Source organism: Sceloporus undulatus, chromosome 3, assembly GCF_019175285.1.
Source record: "Sceloporus undulatus isolate JIND9_A2432 ecotype Alabama chromosome 3, SceUnd_v1.1, whole genome shotgun sequence".
Classification (NCBI taxonomy): domain Eukaryota; kingdom Metazoa; phylum Chordata; class Lepidosauria; order Squamata; family Phrynosomatidae; genus Sceloporus; species Sceloporus undulatus.
The window spans coordinates 101530055-101547409 of record NC_056524.1 but is presented as its reverse complement, the minus strand read 5'-3'; the positions used below and the strand labels follow the sequence as shown (position 1 = coordinate 101547409).

Sequence of the window (17355 nt, the reverse complement as noted above, 5' to 3'; positions counted from 1 at the left end):
CTGGTGAGTGGAAAAGATATATTTAAGTTTCAACAAATTAGCTATTAGATCAAACTTTCAGTATCTGGTCCTATTCAAAACTGATTCTTAAAGCACCCTTGATGACTAGCATTGTTCTGAATTTGAGGAGACTTTTAATTTATTAAATGTTGGAGCAGTTTCACTTTCCATATTTTTAAAGTATGTATGTTTTTTTAAGTCCCTGCTTGGTATAGCTTGCCCAGAATAATCATGTGTCACACAGTCATGTGAAAGCATAGCTACCAAAACTCACATGCCAGAAAATTGTATCATATTTGCTACATTTTCAGTCTCCTGGATATGGGGCACAGACCACCACTCAGAATAGCACTGATGCATACATCCCAGTCTTTGAAGGGTTTTGTATTTTGATGCTTTAGCTTGGAATGGAATAGATAGCTGGTTCATGAAATACATTGTCACCTTTCCAGATCTTATTCTTGGTTTTTAGCTTTTAAATGGAACAGCCTGCATATCAATTGTTCCAGTCTGTTTCCCTGAGCACTCCAGATGGTGATATGCTGCAACCTCAAGCAGCTGGCTACAATGGAGTGCCAATTTTACTAAATAATTTTTAGTCTGACCAATGCTTTTTAAGAGTGTGAGAGAAAAGGGGAGCTATTCCTTTACCATCTGCAGTTCCCCTCTGGTCCTCCCTACTCAAATACAATTCTGTTGCATCAAACTAAGAACCATTTTGTCCATCTGTCAAAACTATCAGAACACTCTAGATTTGTGATGCACCTTTCCTTCTCCTTAATTTCTTCTGAATACGAAATACAGTGGGGCCTCCGCATACGCGGACTTTTTTTACATGGCTTTGAGTGTATGCGCTCAAGCCACTGGGCGCGCGCGGGGGGCGTGTCCCAGTTGAATGGGTGCGTGCGCCCTGCGCACCTCCGCGCCACCATGCATGAGCCCCATTGTTTACAATGGGGCTCAAGCATAGGCGGAAATCGCCATACATGGCGGGATCCGGAACGGATCCCCCGCGTATGGTGAGGTTCCACTGTACATACACCCCTGCAGAACAGGCCTGTTTAGTGAGAAGCTCTTTAAGAAAGAAGATGACTACAAAATGTGTTGTACAAAATCAGGGTGGGTGGGATGTTACTTGCTTTGACAAGACTGGGATAATCCAGAGAAATACTAATACTTCTTGCTAAAAGTTGTCACTCATAAACATTTTAAGGTGTGATTAACCACATGCAATTGGTTTTCCAAATTGGACTGGACGTGGAAACAATGCAGGCTTCCACCATTCCTTGATGGGGGACAGTTTTATACTTTAGCTCTGAGTACCCCAGTAATACTGATTAATTACTCACCGTTGCTGTTTCCATCTAGTTTTAATTTTGCCACCATAATGAAAGTTTAGGCTAGTGTGGCAACCTGATCAAGGTCACCAATGGATACTCATAGATGTATGCCAGGATTCAAACTTATCCAAAACAAAAGCATTTAATACAGCACAAATAGCATCTTAATTGCAAGCAAGAGTCAACTATACAGAATTTTTACAACATCCTAATCCAATAAAAAAAACACCATTCTTTGAAAGTCTTATTTTGAAGTCTTTGTGTCTGAAGGATTTTCACCAGTGTCAAGTGTCTTCAGCAATCGAAAAAGGCCAGCTGCTTCTCTTATCCGACTGAATTCAATACAAAATGCTTGTACCTCTATAAACAAGTCCTGTACATTAATGATCTTGTTCCGAATCAAGGATTGTAGGAAGACACAAACAAGGCGTACCAGCCGGTTCTGAAACAAACAAACAAATCCCATATGACTTGACTAACTAGACCAATAATTATCATATCCTCATTAACTAGTATAATGGGAGACATATCTAAGAGGAACCAAGCTGTATACTCTTCAAATCAATAAAGGTTGCAGAATGCACCTGTTAATTTTTTTTTCTTTGGGTTAATTGATACTAATTTGGGGGAACATTTAATTGTAGGGAGATACAAGAATGTTATTTATCCAGAGATTTTCTGTAGGCAGTGACTGAAAGCTTCAATTTGAAATAAGCTCAATCAGCATATTTTATTTCAACACTTTGGAAATAAGCCACCTTTATATTAACATGTTGACTACATCTTTAAAACTGTATAAGGGAGCATAAGGCTGATTATCTGAATTTCAGTTCTGGATTCTAGAGGCTTAAAATGAAAAGAATATAGGAGGCAGAAGCATTAGATTTTTAAACAGTGGGTGAATACCTCAAATTCCTTTGTAAAAACCCTGCCTAGGGTTTTGTAAATACTTCTCATATTTTTAGAAGCCTGGATTATCAGTCCTGAAATTCTTCAAGGTTTGCCCTTCATTAAGTATGCAGTAACATTTGAGAAAAGCCTATGTGACTTTCCACTCCCCCAGGTTTGTTATACTAACCTAAAATGTGCACTGCACAATTGATGCAACACCTACCTGCATATATTTGTCTTTAATTTGTTCACATGTAGAAATACAATTGGAGATATACAGGTGAATAAATTCTGGAGGAAGATCAACTGCTGTAGTAAGCCTGTTCAAAATATTAAAAGAGTTTATTATTTTAAATTATGGTGGTACCTGACTGAAATACCGTATTTTCTGGTGTATAAGACAACTCCCAACTTTTCTTGTTAAAATATAGAGTTTGGGATATACTTGCTGTATAAGACTACCCCTCTTCCAAATCCAAGGAGGGAGCAGGCCAGTGGTGCTCACACCGGCTGCATGCTCCTTCCCGGCTTCTGCGGAGGCCTTGGCCTCCTCAGAGGCCAGGAAGGAGGGAGCAGCCCGGCCACGATTGTGCCAGCCGCAGAGCTCACTGCCGGCCTCTGTGGAGGCCTGAGCCTGGGAAGGTGGGAGCAGGGGCTTAACCTGGCGTACAAGACAACCCCCAACTTTGAAGAACATTTTCATGGGTTAAAAGTCGTCTTGTATGCCAGAAAATACGGTAGTTATATAAATTCATAGTCTTGGCTGGGAATGAGCCAAATCCCTTCACTATCCCCAAATAAGGGATATTGCTCTGCATGGGGAAGGAAACAAAGATAATGATTATTCTTATTAGGTTAATTATGGTTTCTTCGTGTAAAGATCTTTTATTTTAGCGTAATGTTTTTCAACTCTTCATTTAACTTACACCTCTTTTCTGTAACTCTGTTCTGCCTCAATTTTTTAAAAGTCTTTAAATAAATTGCAAGAGCTAGTTGTTAAAAAAAAATACTTGGCCTTGCTAACTGTCATACTGTTCTAAACATATGTATCAAATATATTATATGCCCTGTTGTGGAATTAACTCAGTTAGGAAGGAAGAAATGTTGAATAACTAATATTGAGTGGACCTTGATAGTTCTAACCAATAAATAGACTTTATTTTCTCATCTTGAATTCCCTCCCCCTACAACCAGCTACTGATTCCATTATCTGGGATAAGGATTAGCCCCATCCTCATTGTTCCAGGTTACAAATCATTTATTTTGCCCCACTGAACTGAGCAGGAGGCAATGACCTACACCTCTATATGCATCATCCTGGGTCTTGTTCCTTGTTAGCATAAAAGTGTGATGGAATCCTGGAAGCTGGCTTCTAACACACATAAAAAATCAAATTAGCTTAATTAAGATACACCTATAAAACACACTGTAACATAGGGAAAACATACCGATTTACAACTTCCATTGAATGTAGAGACATATCCATGTTGACCAAGACTGAAAAATATTCCGTTATCTGACTTGACTGCATTAATTTAAGCAGCATTTCTATGGCAACTAAAGGATTATTTTCCACCAAGTCAGGTAATTTGGCAGGTGTGAGCCCAATATGATAAACAAGCTTAGGGTCTTTTTCCAATTCTCCAAGAAGCTGCATTTTTAAAAAATGAAAGGAAGAAAAGCAACCAACACTAAGTATTAACACGATATAGCAAAATAAATGTTAGAATCTACACAGTTCTTTCACATTTACCAGGAGTAGGCAGCAATGCTGGCAGTGGGGGGCAATTTTTGCCCTGGCATGCTACACCAGCACATTAGAAGTACATAGATACATCATTTGTGGATTTAATTTAGACTTTTTCTTTGCAGTTTTCTAGGGAATTGACATGTGCTAGCCAAGTGTCATACATACCTGTGTCTGCTGTTGTGATGACAAAGGACTTTTGAATGCCTTGGCCATGATTCGCTTGATTTCCACTCCAGCACTGTTTTTCACACACATTGACTTGTCCCACTGAATGGCATGATCTGGTTCTATTGGGTTTAACCAAGCTAATTCATCTTCACAAATGTGGAGCGGAGGTGGTGGTCGGATAAATTCTGGTCGAAAGTGGCCTGGGGGAAGAAATGTATATTCAGTGACTTCCTAAAAATATCCATCATACTAAATAGCCTATGGTTAACTAATGACACAATTTACCATGTTTTTATACAGTTGTCCCTTCTTATACGCAGATTTAAGCATATTTGGAAATATTTGAAAATATTCAAAAAAAAAAGTATAAATTTTAAATATCAAACCCTGATTTTCCATTTTTATAAGGGACACCATTTTGCTATGTCATTATATTTAATGGGACTTGAGCATACACAAATTTTGTTATCAACAGGGGATCTTGGAACCAAACCCCAGCGTATAACAAGGGTCCACTGTATATTACAAGTATTTCAAACTGTCTGGTACAGGAAGCCTATGCTCACCCCTCTCTAGTCACCAGAGAAAGAAATCCAGTTCTAATTCCAAGCTCAACACACCACCTATCTGCTCTTATATGATAATGACACAGAACTACAATTGACACAAACATCCTTAAAAGCTGTACTACTTAGAGTAGCTGATAAACAGCATAAATTTCCTGAGTGTGCTATTAAACGAAAACAGCTATCAAAAAAATTCCTGAAAAACAAACTGAGTGTGCAGAAAAACTTTTAGGAATAAACAGAAAATATTTTTCACTACAAGCAGTAAGAACTATAATCCCCTTAAGATAATCCAGTATTTCACTGATTAATAACATTACTCCCTGTTTAATTTATATCATGATACATATTACCTAGAGGACTGCAGAACTGCCTCTTTTCCACATGAGGATCCAAGTATGTATGAATTTCACTGACTGCAAATGTTGTTACTATGTGCTTTCATGTCATTTTAACTTATGGTGACCCTAAAGTGAATCTTTCACAGGGTTTTCATGGCAAGATTTGTTTGGAGGGAGGTTGCCGTTGCCTTTGCCTTCCCCTGGGAGAGTAGGGCTTGCCCAAGGTCATCCAGTGAATTCCATGGCTGATGTATTCATAGGTCATACCAAAATTCCCAATTTTGACCTCAACATGTACCCTCGACTTATACATGATGCCGACTGATAGTTGAGTATAGACGGTAGGATGTAATTATAATGATGCAACTATGATCCTCTCTCCAGAAGTAAAATGTGCCAATCCAATTCAGATATTTCAGTAACATGGACATATTTGAAGCTACATTGTCTTCTGTATAAAAAAAACCCATAAATCAAAAATATTACTTGGCAAATACTAACATCAGACATTGATCTTGCATACTGCAGTCAAGAAATATTGATTACAGTACTTTGAATACGAGTTGCAATCAATAGAATTACAAACTGAAATAAAAGGAATGCTATAGCAGATCACATAGTAATGCATACTTTCAATAGGTGGCTTTGGTCCACTCACTAGAGCTTCAGTGATTTGGGATGCAACAGAACTGTCAAAACCAGAATTTGAAGAATCTGGGTCAGGGTCACTAAGAATGCTGGGAAAACTTGCTTTACTCTGTGTTGGCAGCTCAGACTGACGCTCTGGAAGACAAAATGGTTTAACTCAATGTCAGAACATACAATCTTGAAAAACTCAATTCAAAGAGGATTAAATTTATCCACTATTCTACATCACTGCCTGCAGGCAGTAAATGTCAAAAGGAAATCTGTGTGTTCCATGAAAACTCATTCTTTCATCTAGCCCCCAGAAGAATAGGACTTGCAACTTGCAACTGGGAAATTTTCTCATGATGCTCTGTTTTTTAAGACAATACAGCACTTCCAACCTTATACCATTGTGATTGAATAAAATAGACTCATTTTTTTCATCTAGCTCCCAGAAGGACAGGACTTGCAACCTTTAACTGGGAAATCTTCTCATGATGCTTTGTTTTTAGAGGTAATACAGTACTGTACTTCCAACAATTTTATACTATTGGTGATTTAATAATTTATATTCAAAATGGACTTCTTGATGAATCAGTATTCATACGTCTAAGAAACATCAACAGCTATAAATTTAATCAGAGACTCTTAATATTTTGAGACCTTTCTGCAGCTTTGCAGAGCTTGTTTTCTGTTGTTCCCTCAGATGTAATAGTTTCCAGCTCCTGGATTTCTCTAAGGAAATGCAGCAATTTCCTCCAACTCTGATACTTGTCCTACTGCAATCAGATAGGTTGAAATGAAAATATTATGACTCCAATGGCTACAGATATATACAATTATCAACAAAAATTAAGAGACGCACACAAACTTTTGTTTTACAATCCTTCCATATTTTCAAAATTCAAGGCCAGACAAAACATTGCTCCCAAAACCTAGATTTACTAATCTCAATTTACTGAATGGCAATAAGTGGGAAACTTAGCATTGATGGGGCCAGCTGCACAGGACCATCATGGTTTACCACAGGAACAACCGTACCTTCCTCTGATTTAAGGTCTAATGAAGACTTATTTAAAAATTAAACAAAATGTTACTTATAAACTTGTAATAATTGGCAAGACTCTTGCATTCCTAGGTTCTTCAATACATAATAAAGTAGACACACAAAGGTCACCATCCTGTTAAGGGGTCTATATGCATCTAAGTGCACCTTATACATGCATAAATCTGTTTCTGGACTGAGTGAAGAGGGCTACACTCCTGCCCTGCACTGTCTAAAAGCTTCTCATACCTACCAGCACCAAGCATCAGGAGGGGCTGATGCTGGTCCTTCTTACCAGAGGGAAGGGAAAGGGGAGGCAATTGATACCATCCATCTACTCAGTTCTTGGAGGAAATAAAAGGCATGTGCACTCCATTTGAGAGTGCATCCTCATTTCTTCTCCCACAACCAAATTGAGACCAGCTGCTTCTCTGTGATCTGGAATTGCCTCTCCCCACCCTTTCCCACTAACAAGCAACAGCAACAGCATCCCTCTTGGGGCTTGACAGCTCTCAGCAAGACACAGGACTACATGTGCAGATTCACACACACATGGGATCTTGGCCATCATATGAGAAAAATACATTACATTCAGTGTATTTTTTACTTAATGTAAAATCTAGGAATCCAGTTACCATGAGTAGCAGCAGGAGTAGTAAATAAAATTGACCTTGAAGGAAGTGGATGGATACTAATGTGACAGAAGAATCTTACAGTCAAACATTTTCCTAGTATGAGCATACTATGGAACTTCTCTTACATTCTACAGGATTATTTCCCCAGACTATCGTAACTTGCTGAAATTTTTAAACTAGCTCTATAAATTGAATTTGGGTTTGAGAACTTTTAGCTTTAGGTTCTAATCAGAGAACCAGAGGAATGCTTGACAATGCAGATTAAAAGACAGACAAGCAAGGTCAGACAGCATCCTCATTGTTTTCTAGACATATACTGTAAAGACAGATTCCCACTGATGCGGCAATGTTTTTAAGTGTCTTGAAAGCTCAGCACAGCAGCAGTCTGAGACAGCTGTAAAGCTGGACGGCAGGCCAATCATATATAAATCTGTGGAATATATACCCTAAGTTTAAAAAGCTATATATAAACAGTAGGTGCACAAAAGTACATATTTTATTTTTACAAAAAATGCTGCAACAGTAAGATACATTTTGAGATGATTATTAATCTTTTCAGATTGAAATGTGGGAGGAGCCCCAGCTATATGGGCAGTTTTCATCCACGTGAACATAAAGCTTCTTTAACATGCTCTGAACAAATATAAAAAAGAATCAATTACAGAATTTCAAAAAAGGACAAAATATGACCTTACAGACATTTTCATTAGGAGGGGAAAAACACTCCTCACTATTCAAAATAAAACATCTGGACCTGTAGTTGAGTGCATATTAATCAATTCCAGGAAGTCTGCTTTGATTTGAAAGGAAGAGTGCTGGAAAAATACTGGTTCTACTACAGGTCACTGATCCTTAATCAACAAAATCTTCTATCAAATAAACAGTTAGTACTTGAAGGGGGGACTTTGCCAAAGTACTCTTCCTTTTTCCACAGGCAAGGACACATAATTGATCATAGGTTCTAAGTGTTAAAAACAAGTGGTGCAATTCCAAAAGAAACAAAATGAAACTTTTAAAAACAATATGCATATTGTGAAGAATATTTTGCAATATGGAGAGTAAGAGCATCAAATTTTATCAAGAGATACTTTTAGCCCTATGTTCTTTTTTCATGTGGACCAATCGGCACCAACACTTTTGCCATTCCAACCTCAAGTCAAAACATGGCTTTTATGTCTTTTAGATCGTAAGCCTGAGGGCAGGGAACCGTCTATTATCCCCTCTGTTGTAAGCCGCCCGGATTCCCAGTGATTGGGTGGCATATAAATAAATAAATTATTATTATTATTATTATTATTATTATTATTATTATTATTATTATTATTATTATTATTATTATTATTATTGGATTTGTGGCCTACTTGATTTTATCCAATTTGCACATGTGCTATAGTTGGTATTATTTTTACAGGTTCTAAATTTTAACTGAGAAATGACTGAATACATTTTAGTCTTTTAGTTTATTATTTACTGTTTAAATGTATTTTACTGTTAGCAGCCCTATGACCTCCAGATATAAGATAGGATAGAAATGTTTTGACTGATAAAGAAGATGCCTGAGATGGTCTCAATATGCCACTTCCAAGCTCCATGGGCCCTCTTGTTATAGGATCAGATATATAAAAAAAGTCTCAATGCACCTCCAGTGATCATTACTTGCCCCAGCAAAAAACAAAAAAGGTGTGCATGGTCAGAGCACCTCCTTCTATCCCTCCCCTTTCCCATGATTCAAGCAAAGAGATAGCTACTACTGCTGCCCATCCGTTTTAGTGGCATTTCCTTATCTTTCCTCCTAAATCATCCTTCTATAGCTTTTGAAAGAAATTATCTTTTTAGCATTTCCAAAAAGAAAAGCAAGGCAACATAACTATGGATTGGAAAAGTAATCATTATGCCATTTGGCATGGAAAAGCTATTTTCCAAATGCCATAAATGGTCTGATCACAGAAGTCAGCATGTTCTAAGTCATGCAGGGCTTCTAAACATGTACTTTTCAAAGTCAAGTAACTGACAGGCACACAAAGAAACGAGCCATTCTTTCTATCTAACATACATACACTCCCATCATTTGAGAATGAAGTAAATCCAGATTCCACATTTCACTGTATAGCAGCCAAACTGTGGCAAGAACAGTCTGTTTCTTACCTGCCAAAGCCAGCTGAAGGCCACTTATGTCTACAGACTGGCCCATATTTCCTACATCCATTGATGCAATCTGTCGTGGAGTCTTTTTGAACAGCTCCCGAGGGGGTGCCAACATCAGCTGAGAAAGAAAGAATCTCTCTGGTGGTGTTATTGGAGGCAAAAAACCTGCAAAGAACACACAGTAAGTCATACCACAAAAACAGTGTTTTGTATGAAGTGAACTGACAATTTGCAGTTGCTCCAGATTGCATAGCAGAAAAGTGCACAGGGTTGGGGTGATCCAGAACAGCCAGCTCTGGATGTAGTTTACGGATGAAATAAAGGCAGAAAAACGATTCAAATGTTAATTCAAACCCATAACTAGTTTTCCACGGTCAAAAGATTTTCCTGTGAACATAAGGGTATAAGCAAATAGAACTACAAAAGTATTCCTTGGCCTACAAATTTAGCTAGAAGAACTAGATAGGTCATACACCTATACTAGCTTTTTAGGAAAGTATTCTATTTTGAAAACTTCATTTCTAATGCCTTAGTCTGAGAGACTTCTAAAATTACTTTTGGAATAATTGTCACTGTCTCACCTATTTCTGGTACTAGCATATGACTGTTTTGTGATGTTTCTCAAACTCATAAGTCTGCAAAGCAAACCACCATCATTTTCCTAAAGGATGGAATACTAATCCAAGAAACCTATCCAAGAGCCAAATTCAGCTAATACCGTATATACTCAACTATAAGTTGATCTCATGTATAAACCAAGGGCAGGTTTGGAGGCCAAAATTATGGATTTTGATATCCTCCATTGATGAGGGTAAAACGTAAATAGCATATTAAGAAAATTTCTAAAGGATGAAGGAAAATAATGCCAAAGAACTTACAAAATTCCAGGAGGCATAACTGTTTTGTGCATATAGTAAAGGCTGGATGGGTGAGACAGTCGAGGGGGGAGTCAGTGCTTCCAGGACAGACTGCACTCTTGTTTTTCACCAGGGAATGGTCCCTTATTTCAGAAGAGTTAAAAGTAGACTACAGTGTACCCGTGTCATATGCGGGTGTGACATATGCGGCTTTCATCTTACACTGAAAACTGCATGACTAATATTAAATGGTGCTTGTCCCCATGGTGTGCGTTGCACACATGCACAAGCCCCATTAGTTTCAATGGGGCTCAAGCACACACGGAACTTGCCTTTGCAGCAGGATCTGGAACGGATCCCCGTGTAAGGCAAGGACACACTGTACTTACATTGACCTGTGGACAAGTTGACCCAGGTTATCTGGGTCAATTTTTGAACTAAAATTTCTAGACTTATACATGAGTATATACAGTAAGTGTTACTAACTCTTTTCTACTTTAAAGATTTCTTGGAATAAAGAGCTGGCCTTCAGGTAGTTCCCAGTTCTCTCCCAGGGGTGGGCATCCCTCTATGGGTTCTTGCTTCAGATCAGTTGAATAATATTGGTATAGAAAAATCATGAAGAAGGGAAAGTTAATCTCCCCTCTCCCCTACAGGCCCACCTACAGTAACCAGTGGACTGAAAAGAAAGCTGATCAGCAGAGCCTCACAGATCCCCTTCCCCGCTGCTCATTAATTAATTAGTTGAATAGGAAGAAGAGATCAAGGGTGAAAGACGTATAACCAGCCTCCACCATTCCCCCATCCTGCCCTGTGTGTCAGAAAGGAAGACAGGAAAGCTGCCCAGTTGCTGACCACACAATCAACTACTTTCCTCAGAATATGGCCCCTAAAAATAAGATAGTTCTTGGGCTGTACACACACACTTTCTCACTGCCTGCATGATACAAGGTAATGAGCTACTTAGACAACAGTGCTACGGGTCTATATATAAATTTAGGCCTGGTACAGATGGTCGCTTTGTGGCGGCCTGGAGCCGAAATTAGGGCTCAGGAGAGTGGAGTGCCCGCACGCTCCATGCTATCCTGGTGCCATTTTGGGAATGTGCATATTCAGATGGTGTGTGCACTGATGATGTGCCTTGTACGCCGCGTCCAAATTGTGCGGCGAACAAGAGACATCATGTCGCTCCAGGGTGCTAATGATGACTTGGCAGCGGTGCAGAAATGAGCTGCGTTTCGCAGATTGTTGGAGCAGATTGTTGTCTCTGGCCACCCCTTTCTTCTCATCTGTACAGCCCCACAGTTAGTAAATAAGTCTATTTTACTGAATCAGAATTTAACAAGAAAACTGAACAGCCTATAACTACCGCAAATGAATTCTTGCATTTCCCCTTACAAAGCAACAATATTTATGGAAACAAATGTGGAGAGGTCTTATAACACCTTATCTGGCGTCTCCTTCCTCAGATGCATTTGGTGGAGTGGAAAACCAGGTCCACCCCATCAAGTGCATCTGAGGAAGCAGACTTAAGTCTACAAGAGCTCATGCTGCCAATTTTTCTTTCTTTCAGTTAATCTCAAAGGTGCTACAAGATCTCTCTACATACTGATTCTACAGACTAACACGGCTATATCTTTTAAGTCTATGGAAACAAATGTTAAACCTAGATGAAAGATATGTTGCACTGTTATTACACAATATCTGCATGTTCACAGTCACAGTTAATGTTTTCTCATCCACATCATCAGTGTACCTTTTTCATGTATTTCTTCAATGCATCCTTTATTAGTGAGACTGCTCTAAAACAGTAGTAATTATTCCAGTAGAACAATAAAACACCAAAATCAAGACCCAGCAACTGCAAATGAAAACCACCCAGAGTCAGGAGATTTCCCAGTAGACAATGGACCAATAAATAAACAGACACTCTGAGGCCTTGCCATTCAACAACCGATGCAAAACACGAAATCCTCTTGAGAAATTCAGTGTTCTCTCCCTACGTAGGAGCCTGTGGCTTCTCAAAGGAGACATACTGGTTCCAAGGAAACATCTTCTTTGAATTGCAAATGGACATTAAATTTCCTTGCATTTAGAATGATAGAATCCTAGAGATGGAAGAGACCACAAGGGCCATAAAGTCCAACCCCCTGCCATGCAAGAACTCTCCATTAAAGCATTCCTAACAGATGGCCCTCCAGCCTCTGTTTAATTTGAAAATGGCATGACTAAAGAGGGAGGTGCCACCCAGCAGACAGCCCTCCCGACTATCTGAGTTAAGATTTGGAAACAGGAAATGCAGGCCTATATAACAACTTCCAATTTCTTTCTCTTGTTTGTGTGATGAAAAAGCCAGTGTGACTTCAAAAGCTTGCAGCATGTAATTGTGTATTTTGGTTGGCTCAATAAAGGTATCATTGTTTGGATGTTATTAGACCAACAAACAGTTTAACATGTAAATCATTTCCTCTCAACCAACAGTATATATACCCCACTCTCTTCCATGGAGGAGAAGGAGCCTGCCTGCAAAAGATATATCCTCCCCAGCATAACATCTTTACTAAGGACTAAAGCAACATGCAGGCATCTGACTAACATCTTCCACTTGTCCTCTCCCCCCCCCCCCCCCGGTTTGGTTTGTAACATCTTGTCTGATGAAGACGCCCATGGAGCTTCGAAAGCTTGCAACAAGTATATTGTGCTTTTTGGTTGGCCAACAGAACAATACACATATTAACATGGAAATCACTTCCCCTCAACCAATAGTATGTATACCCCACTCTTTTCCATGCCAGCACTCTCTGAAGATGCCAGCTGTTTGAAAACCCTGAAATTCTGGATCATGCCAACTACCACCATGTCAGGATGCACAGGGAAGGCATTGAAATCCACAAATACAGTACCTGGACAACTTCAACAGGAAAGAAGAAACCCTTAAAGTGAACAAAGTTTGGTCACCAGTCCTTAAAAACACCAAAATCAAGAACCATCAATTACAAATGAAATGAAAAACAATAATACACAAGATATAGCCATGTTAGTGTCTAGTTTTTTTGTGGGTTTTTTGGGCTATGGGGCCACGTTCTAGCAGAGTTTATTCCTGATGTTTTGCCTGCATCTGTTGCTGGAACCTTCAGAGAAATAGCCAAAAGAACCCACAAAAAACCTATAGAATCAGGACAGAGAGAGATCTTGTAGCAGCTTTGAGCCAACTTCTTTCTTTCAGTTAGTCTCAAAGGTGCTACAAGAGTTCTCTAAGAACAATACACAGATTAACACATCAGCTCCTCTCAAGCAACAGTGTATGTGTGTGTGTGCATATATATATATATACACACACACACACACACACACGACCCTCCACATTCGCTAGGGTTAGGGGCATGTGGAATATGGAAAAAACGCAAATAAGAGAAACACCACGTTGTTACCTGAGGCCATCTTTCTAGGAATCTCTAGGTCCTCCAGGGCAACTCTGTGCTCAACATCCGACAGACACTGACCATAGAACTGCATTGGAGGAGCTGCAAATGCCTAGTGGGGTATTCTCATTAGGAATCCCTACGTCTTTCAGTGCAACTTTTAAAGTTGACCATAGAGTTTCACTGGAGGACCTAGATATCCCTAGAGGGAACATGTTAACCAAATCCGAATAATCAAATCCACAAATATGGAGGGATGAGTGTATATACTGTTGGTTGAGAGGAAGTGATTTCCATGTTAATCTGTGTATTGTTCTGCTGGCCAACCGAAATGCACCATATACTTCTTGCAAACTTCCAAAGCTCCATGGCGTTCTTCTTCGTCATGGAGATGTTAGTCAGACGCCTGCATGTTGCTTGAGTCTTTAGTAAAGATGTTGTGATGGGGAGCATATATCTTCTGCAGGCTGGCTCCTCCTCCTCCTCAGGGAGATCTTCAAAGTCCAGGAAGCCCCTTTGCATCTCAACAGGGGCTCCTCCTCTTTGGCACTCCAGTAGGCCTCCACTCCAGTGAGGTCACAGGCCTCTTTGGAGGCAGAGAACAATGCATTCCTCTCCATGTTTTTGCATCAGGAACCTGTGAATCAGTCCAAATTTAAGGAGGCAAAAATGGTTTTATCTTGGTTGACGCCTTCTGGGCAGGCAAAGATACCTGCAGAAGGTATCCTCTCCATCATAATGCCTTTGCTAAGGACTGAAACAACGAAATGCAGAGGCATCCGACTGACATCTCCGATTGTGTTTCTGACTGACATCTCCAACTGTGTCAGGACCACCCACGCTGTGGCGCTTCTAATTATTATGTATGACTGTGGGAGCTGTGAAGAGAGCGAAGAAAGAAAGAAAGAAAGGGAGGGAGAGCAATGCATTTGAAGCCTGGAGGAAGGTGTACTTTTTGTGTACTGGGGGTTTGTTTTTGTTTGTTTGTTTGCATGCTGGCGGCGCCTGCTTCTCTGCCGAGGCCAGATGTCAGGAAGGGCTCTTCCAGGACACAGCCCCGCAGCCTGGAATCAAGACCCAGAGGGAACTAGGACTGTGTGTGTGACTGCCTGCAGTGCGGAGGGTACCTGAGAGCGGGGGCTTCTCGGCGTCGTCTCCTGCTCCTCCGGCGGCGGCGGCGGCGGGGGGTCCTGGGGCGGAGGAGGAGGCGGGGGCGGCCGAGGGGGCGGCAGGGGCGGCGGAGGCCCTCTCTGGCGGCGCGGGGTTGAGGAGGTGGGCGAAGATGGCGGCGAAGGGGTTGGCGGCGAGGGGCTCGGTGCGGTACATCTCCCAGAGGAGGTAGAGGGCGGTGAGGCGCTGCGGCGGCGTCGGGAGCAGGTCGGGCTGCTGGAGGAGCAGCACCAGCACGGAGCCCACGCGGAAGTGCTCGGCCTTGCCGAAGAAGTGGTGGAAGGCGGTGGAGAGGCCCTCGAAGGAGCCCCCGCCCGCGTCCTCCGACACCAGGCTCAGCAGGCTCGACAGCTCCTTCGGAGACAGGCTCATCCTGGCTGCGCGCCGAGAGCACAAAATGGACGACGAGACGACGGCCGCAGCCGCCGGGAACCGAACCCCAGACGACTCACCACGAGCAAGTGGTTGCGCGCATGCGCCTTCGCCTACCGGACCCCAGGCGCTTCAGAAACGCTAGCCCCGCCCCGCACCTTCTGCTTCCACACATGCGCTCTCGCCTACCGAACCGCCTCAGAAATACTAGCCCAGTCCCGCCTACTTGCGCGCATGCGCTCTCGCCTACTGAACCCCAGGCGCCTCAGAAACACTAGCTGAGCCCCGCCCCATCTGCTTGTCCGCATGCGCTCTCGCCTACCCGCCTCAGAAACGCTAGCTGAGCCCCGCACCTCCTGCTTTCGCGCATGCGCTCTCTCCTACCAAACCGCCTCAGAAACAGTAGCCCAGCCCCTCCTGCTTTCGCGCATGCGCTCTTGCCTACCCAGCGACTTCTTCTTCACCCCTCACCTTCTTTAACGGCGGCCGTAAGTCGCCGCCGCGTCTTTTTCAGCACTGTCGCCAAAACTCGGGAAACAGCACCTGGAGAAGCCCTATAAGGCATCCAAATAGAGCTCCAGCGTGTTCTTTGGGAAAACGGGATTGGTCCTCCAGGATGGGTGCTTGAGAGAAAGACGGTGATTGGTTGAACGAAGGTGTCACGGGATTGGCTGTCTCCTGGCCCAGGTGGAACGCGTTTGTCAATCAAAGTGATTGGCAGCACCTGGACCGTGGCTCTCAGCTGCCCTGCCGCCAGGCTTTTTTGTCTGCACTGCGGAGATAACGCGGGTTGATACCGCTTTAATTGTCACGACCCTGTCCTACAGAATCTTGGGGTTTTGTATATTTGTGGGATATTTTGGCTTTCTTTGTCAGAGAGGTCTGGCAAAGTACTATGAATGCCAGGGTTCCCTGGGATGGAGCCAGAGCAGTTAAAGTGGTATCAATCTGGATTATTTCTGCAGTGCAGATGCAGCCTCTGTTGTCCTTTCCAGCAAATATGTTTCCGTTTTCTTGAACCTCAAGGGGGAAAGTAGTTGCTTCAGTGCCCTTTTTTAATATACTCCCTGCTTTAAAAAATGTTTTATTTTTTAATTATTATGTAAAATGTTTTATTTGCCGTTCTGTTTTTATTTTAACTTTATTTCCATGGTGCATTGTGTACCATTTTTTTATGATCAACAGATAAGTTATATCATAAACAAACTGCATTTCAAGGTGCATCTGTGCATTGCACAAATAATCCAGTTTGTCACTGCTTTAACTGCTATGGAATGCTGGGATTTGTATTTCTGTGAACCATTTAGCCCTCTCTGACAGAGCTCTCTGGTGCTTTTGAGGTGGGAAAGGAGATGGAAGGGGCAAAGTAAATACGTATATGCATTATTTGTTTTAATATTTAACAGGTTGTGAGGAGCAGGGGTGGGCTCTTCTCTCATCTCTCACCACCAGCTTCTGCAGAGGGAGACGTAACAACAAGCAGAGCAATTCCACAAGTCCTGAAACAATACTGTACTTATTTCCTGCCCTTCACTCTGGGCCCAAACAGACAGGCCAAAATAAAGCTGCTTTGGGTCACTATGGAAGTATGCTGTTTAAATGCTGCATGCGCCAAAGCAGTCCTAAGGACTGGAGCATGGCTTTGGTGCAGCTTCTGGCCTCTTAAGACGCATGCATCATTTAAACAGCATACCTCCAAAGGGACCCAAAGCAGCTTCATTTTGGCCTGTCTGTTTCGGCCCTCAGTCTCCAGCCTTTGAAGACTGCAGTACCCTAAAAGCACCTATTCCCATCTGACCTTAGAAGCTAAGCAGCATCAGCCTTGGTTTGTAATTGGATTAATAATAATAATAATAATAATAATAATAATAATAATAATCCAATTACAAACCAAGGCTGATGCTGCTTAGCTTCTAATTATTATTATTATTATTATTATTATGCTTTATTTATAAAGCGCTGTAAATTTACACAGCACTGTACATACAATCCCTTTAATTAGACGGTTCCCTGCCCTCAGGCTTAC

The 17355-nt window shown here is 41.4% G+C and overlaps 1 protein-coding gene across 3 annotated transcripts; it reads right to left on the bottom strand.

Moving 5' to 3' along the window:
• Window positions 1-507: 507 nt before the first annotated feature.
• CNOT11 (CCR4-NOT transcription complex subunit 11) lies at window positions 508-15625 on the bottom strand. Of its 3 annotated transcripts, none has more exons than XM_042456522.1 (7): window positions 14915-15625; window positions 9509-9673; window positions 5687-5839; window positions 4147-4349; window positions 3680-3882; window positions 2455-2551; window positions 508-1782 (listed from the first exon to the last, which is right to left on the bottom strand). In XM_042456522.1, the coding sequence occupies exons 1-7, from the start codon at window positions 15327-15329 to the stop codon at window positions 1585-1587; spliced, it is 1434 nt and encodes a 477-aa protein (XP_042312456.1). In that variant the 5' UTR covers window positions 15330-15625; the 3' UTR covers window positions 508-1584. The 3 variants fall into 3 exon arrangements, with proteins under 3 accessions (XP_042312456.1, XP_042312457.1, XP_042312458.1); XM_042456523.1 differs by lacking the exon at window positions 14915-15625 and adding an exon at window positions 14500-14856; XM_042456524.1 differs by lacking the exon at window positions 14915-15625 and adding an exon at window positions 6347-6462 and having other exon boundaries at window positions 9509-12098.
• Window positions 15626-17355: the final 1730 nt, after the last annotated feature.

Bases quoted from the DNA above. Each gene is read 5' to 3' on its own strand.
- CNOT11 (XM_042456522.1), bottom strand. From the start codon at position 15,329: ATGAGCCTGTCTCCGAAGGAGCTGTCGAGCCTGCTGAGCCTGGTGTCG. The intron at 9,674-14,914 runs GTACCCTCCGCA...TGTTCTTTGCAG, and splicing joins CGAGAAGCCCCCGCTCTCAG to GTTTTTTGCCTCCAATAACA. The intron at 2,552-3,679 runs GTATGTTTTCCC...TATTTTGAACAG, and splicing joins TCAATGGAAGTTGTAAATCG to GCTTACTACAGCAGTTGATC.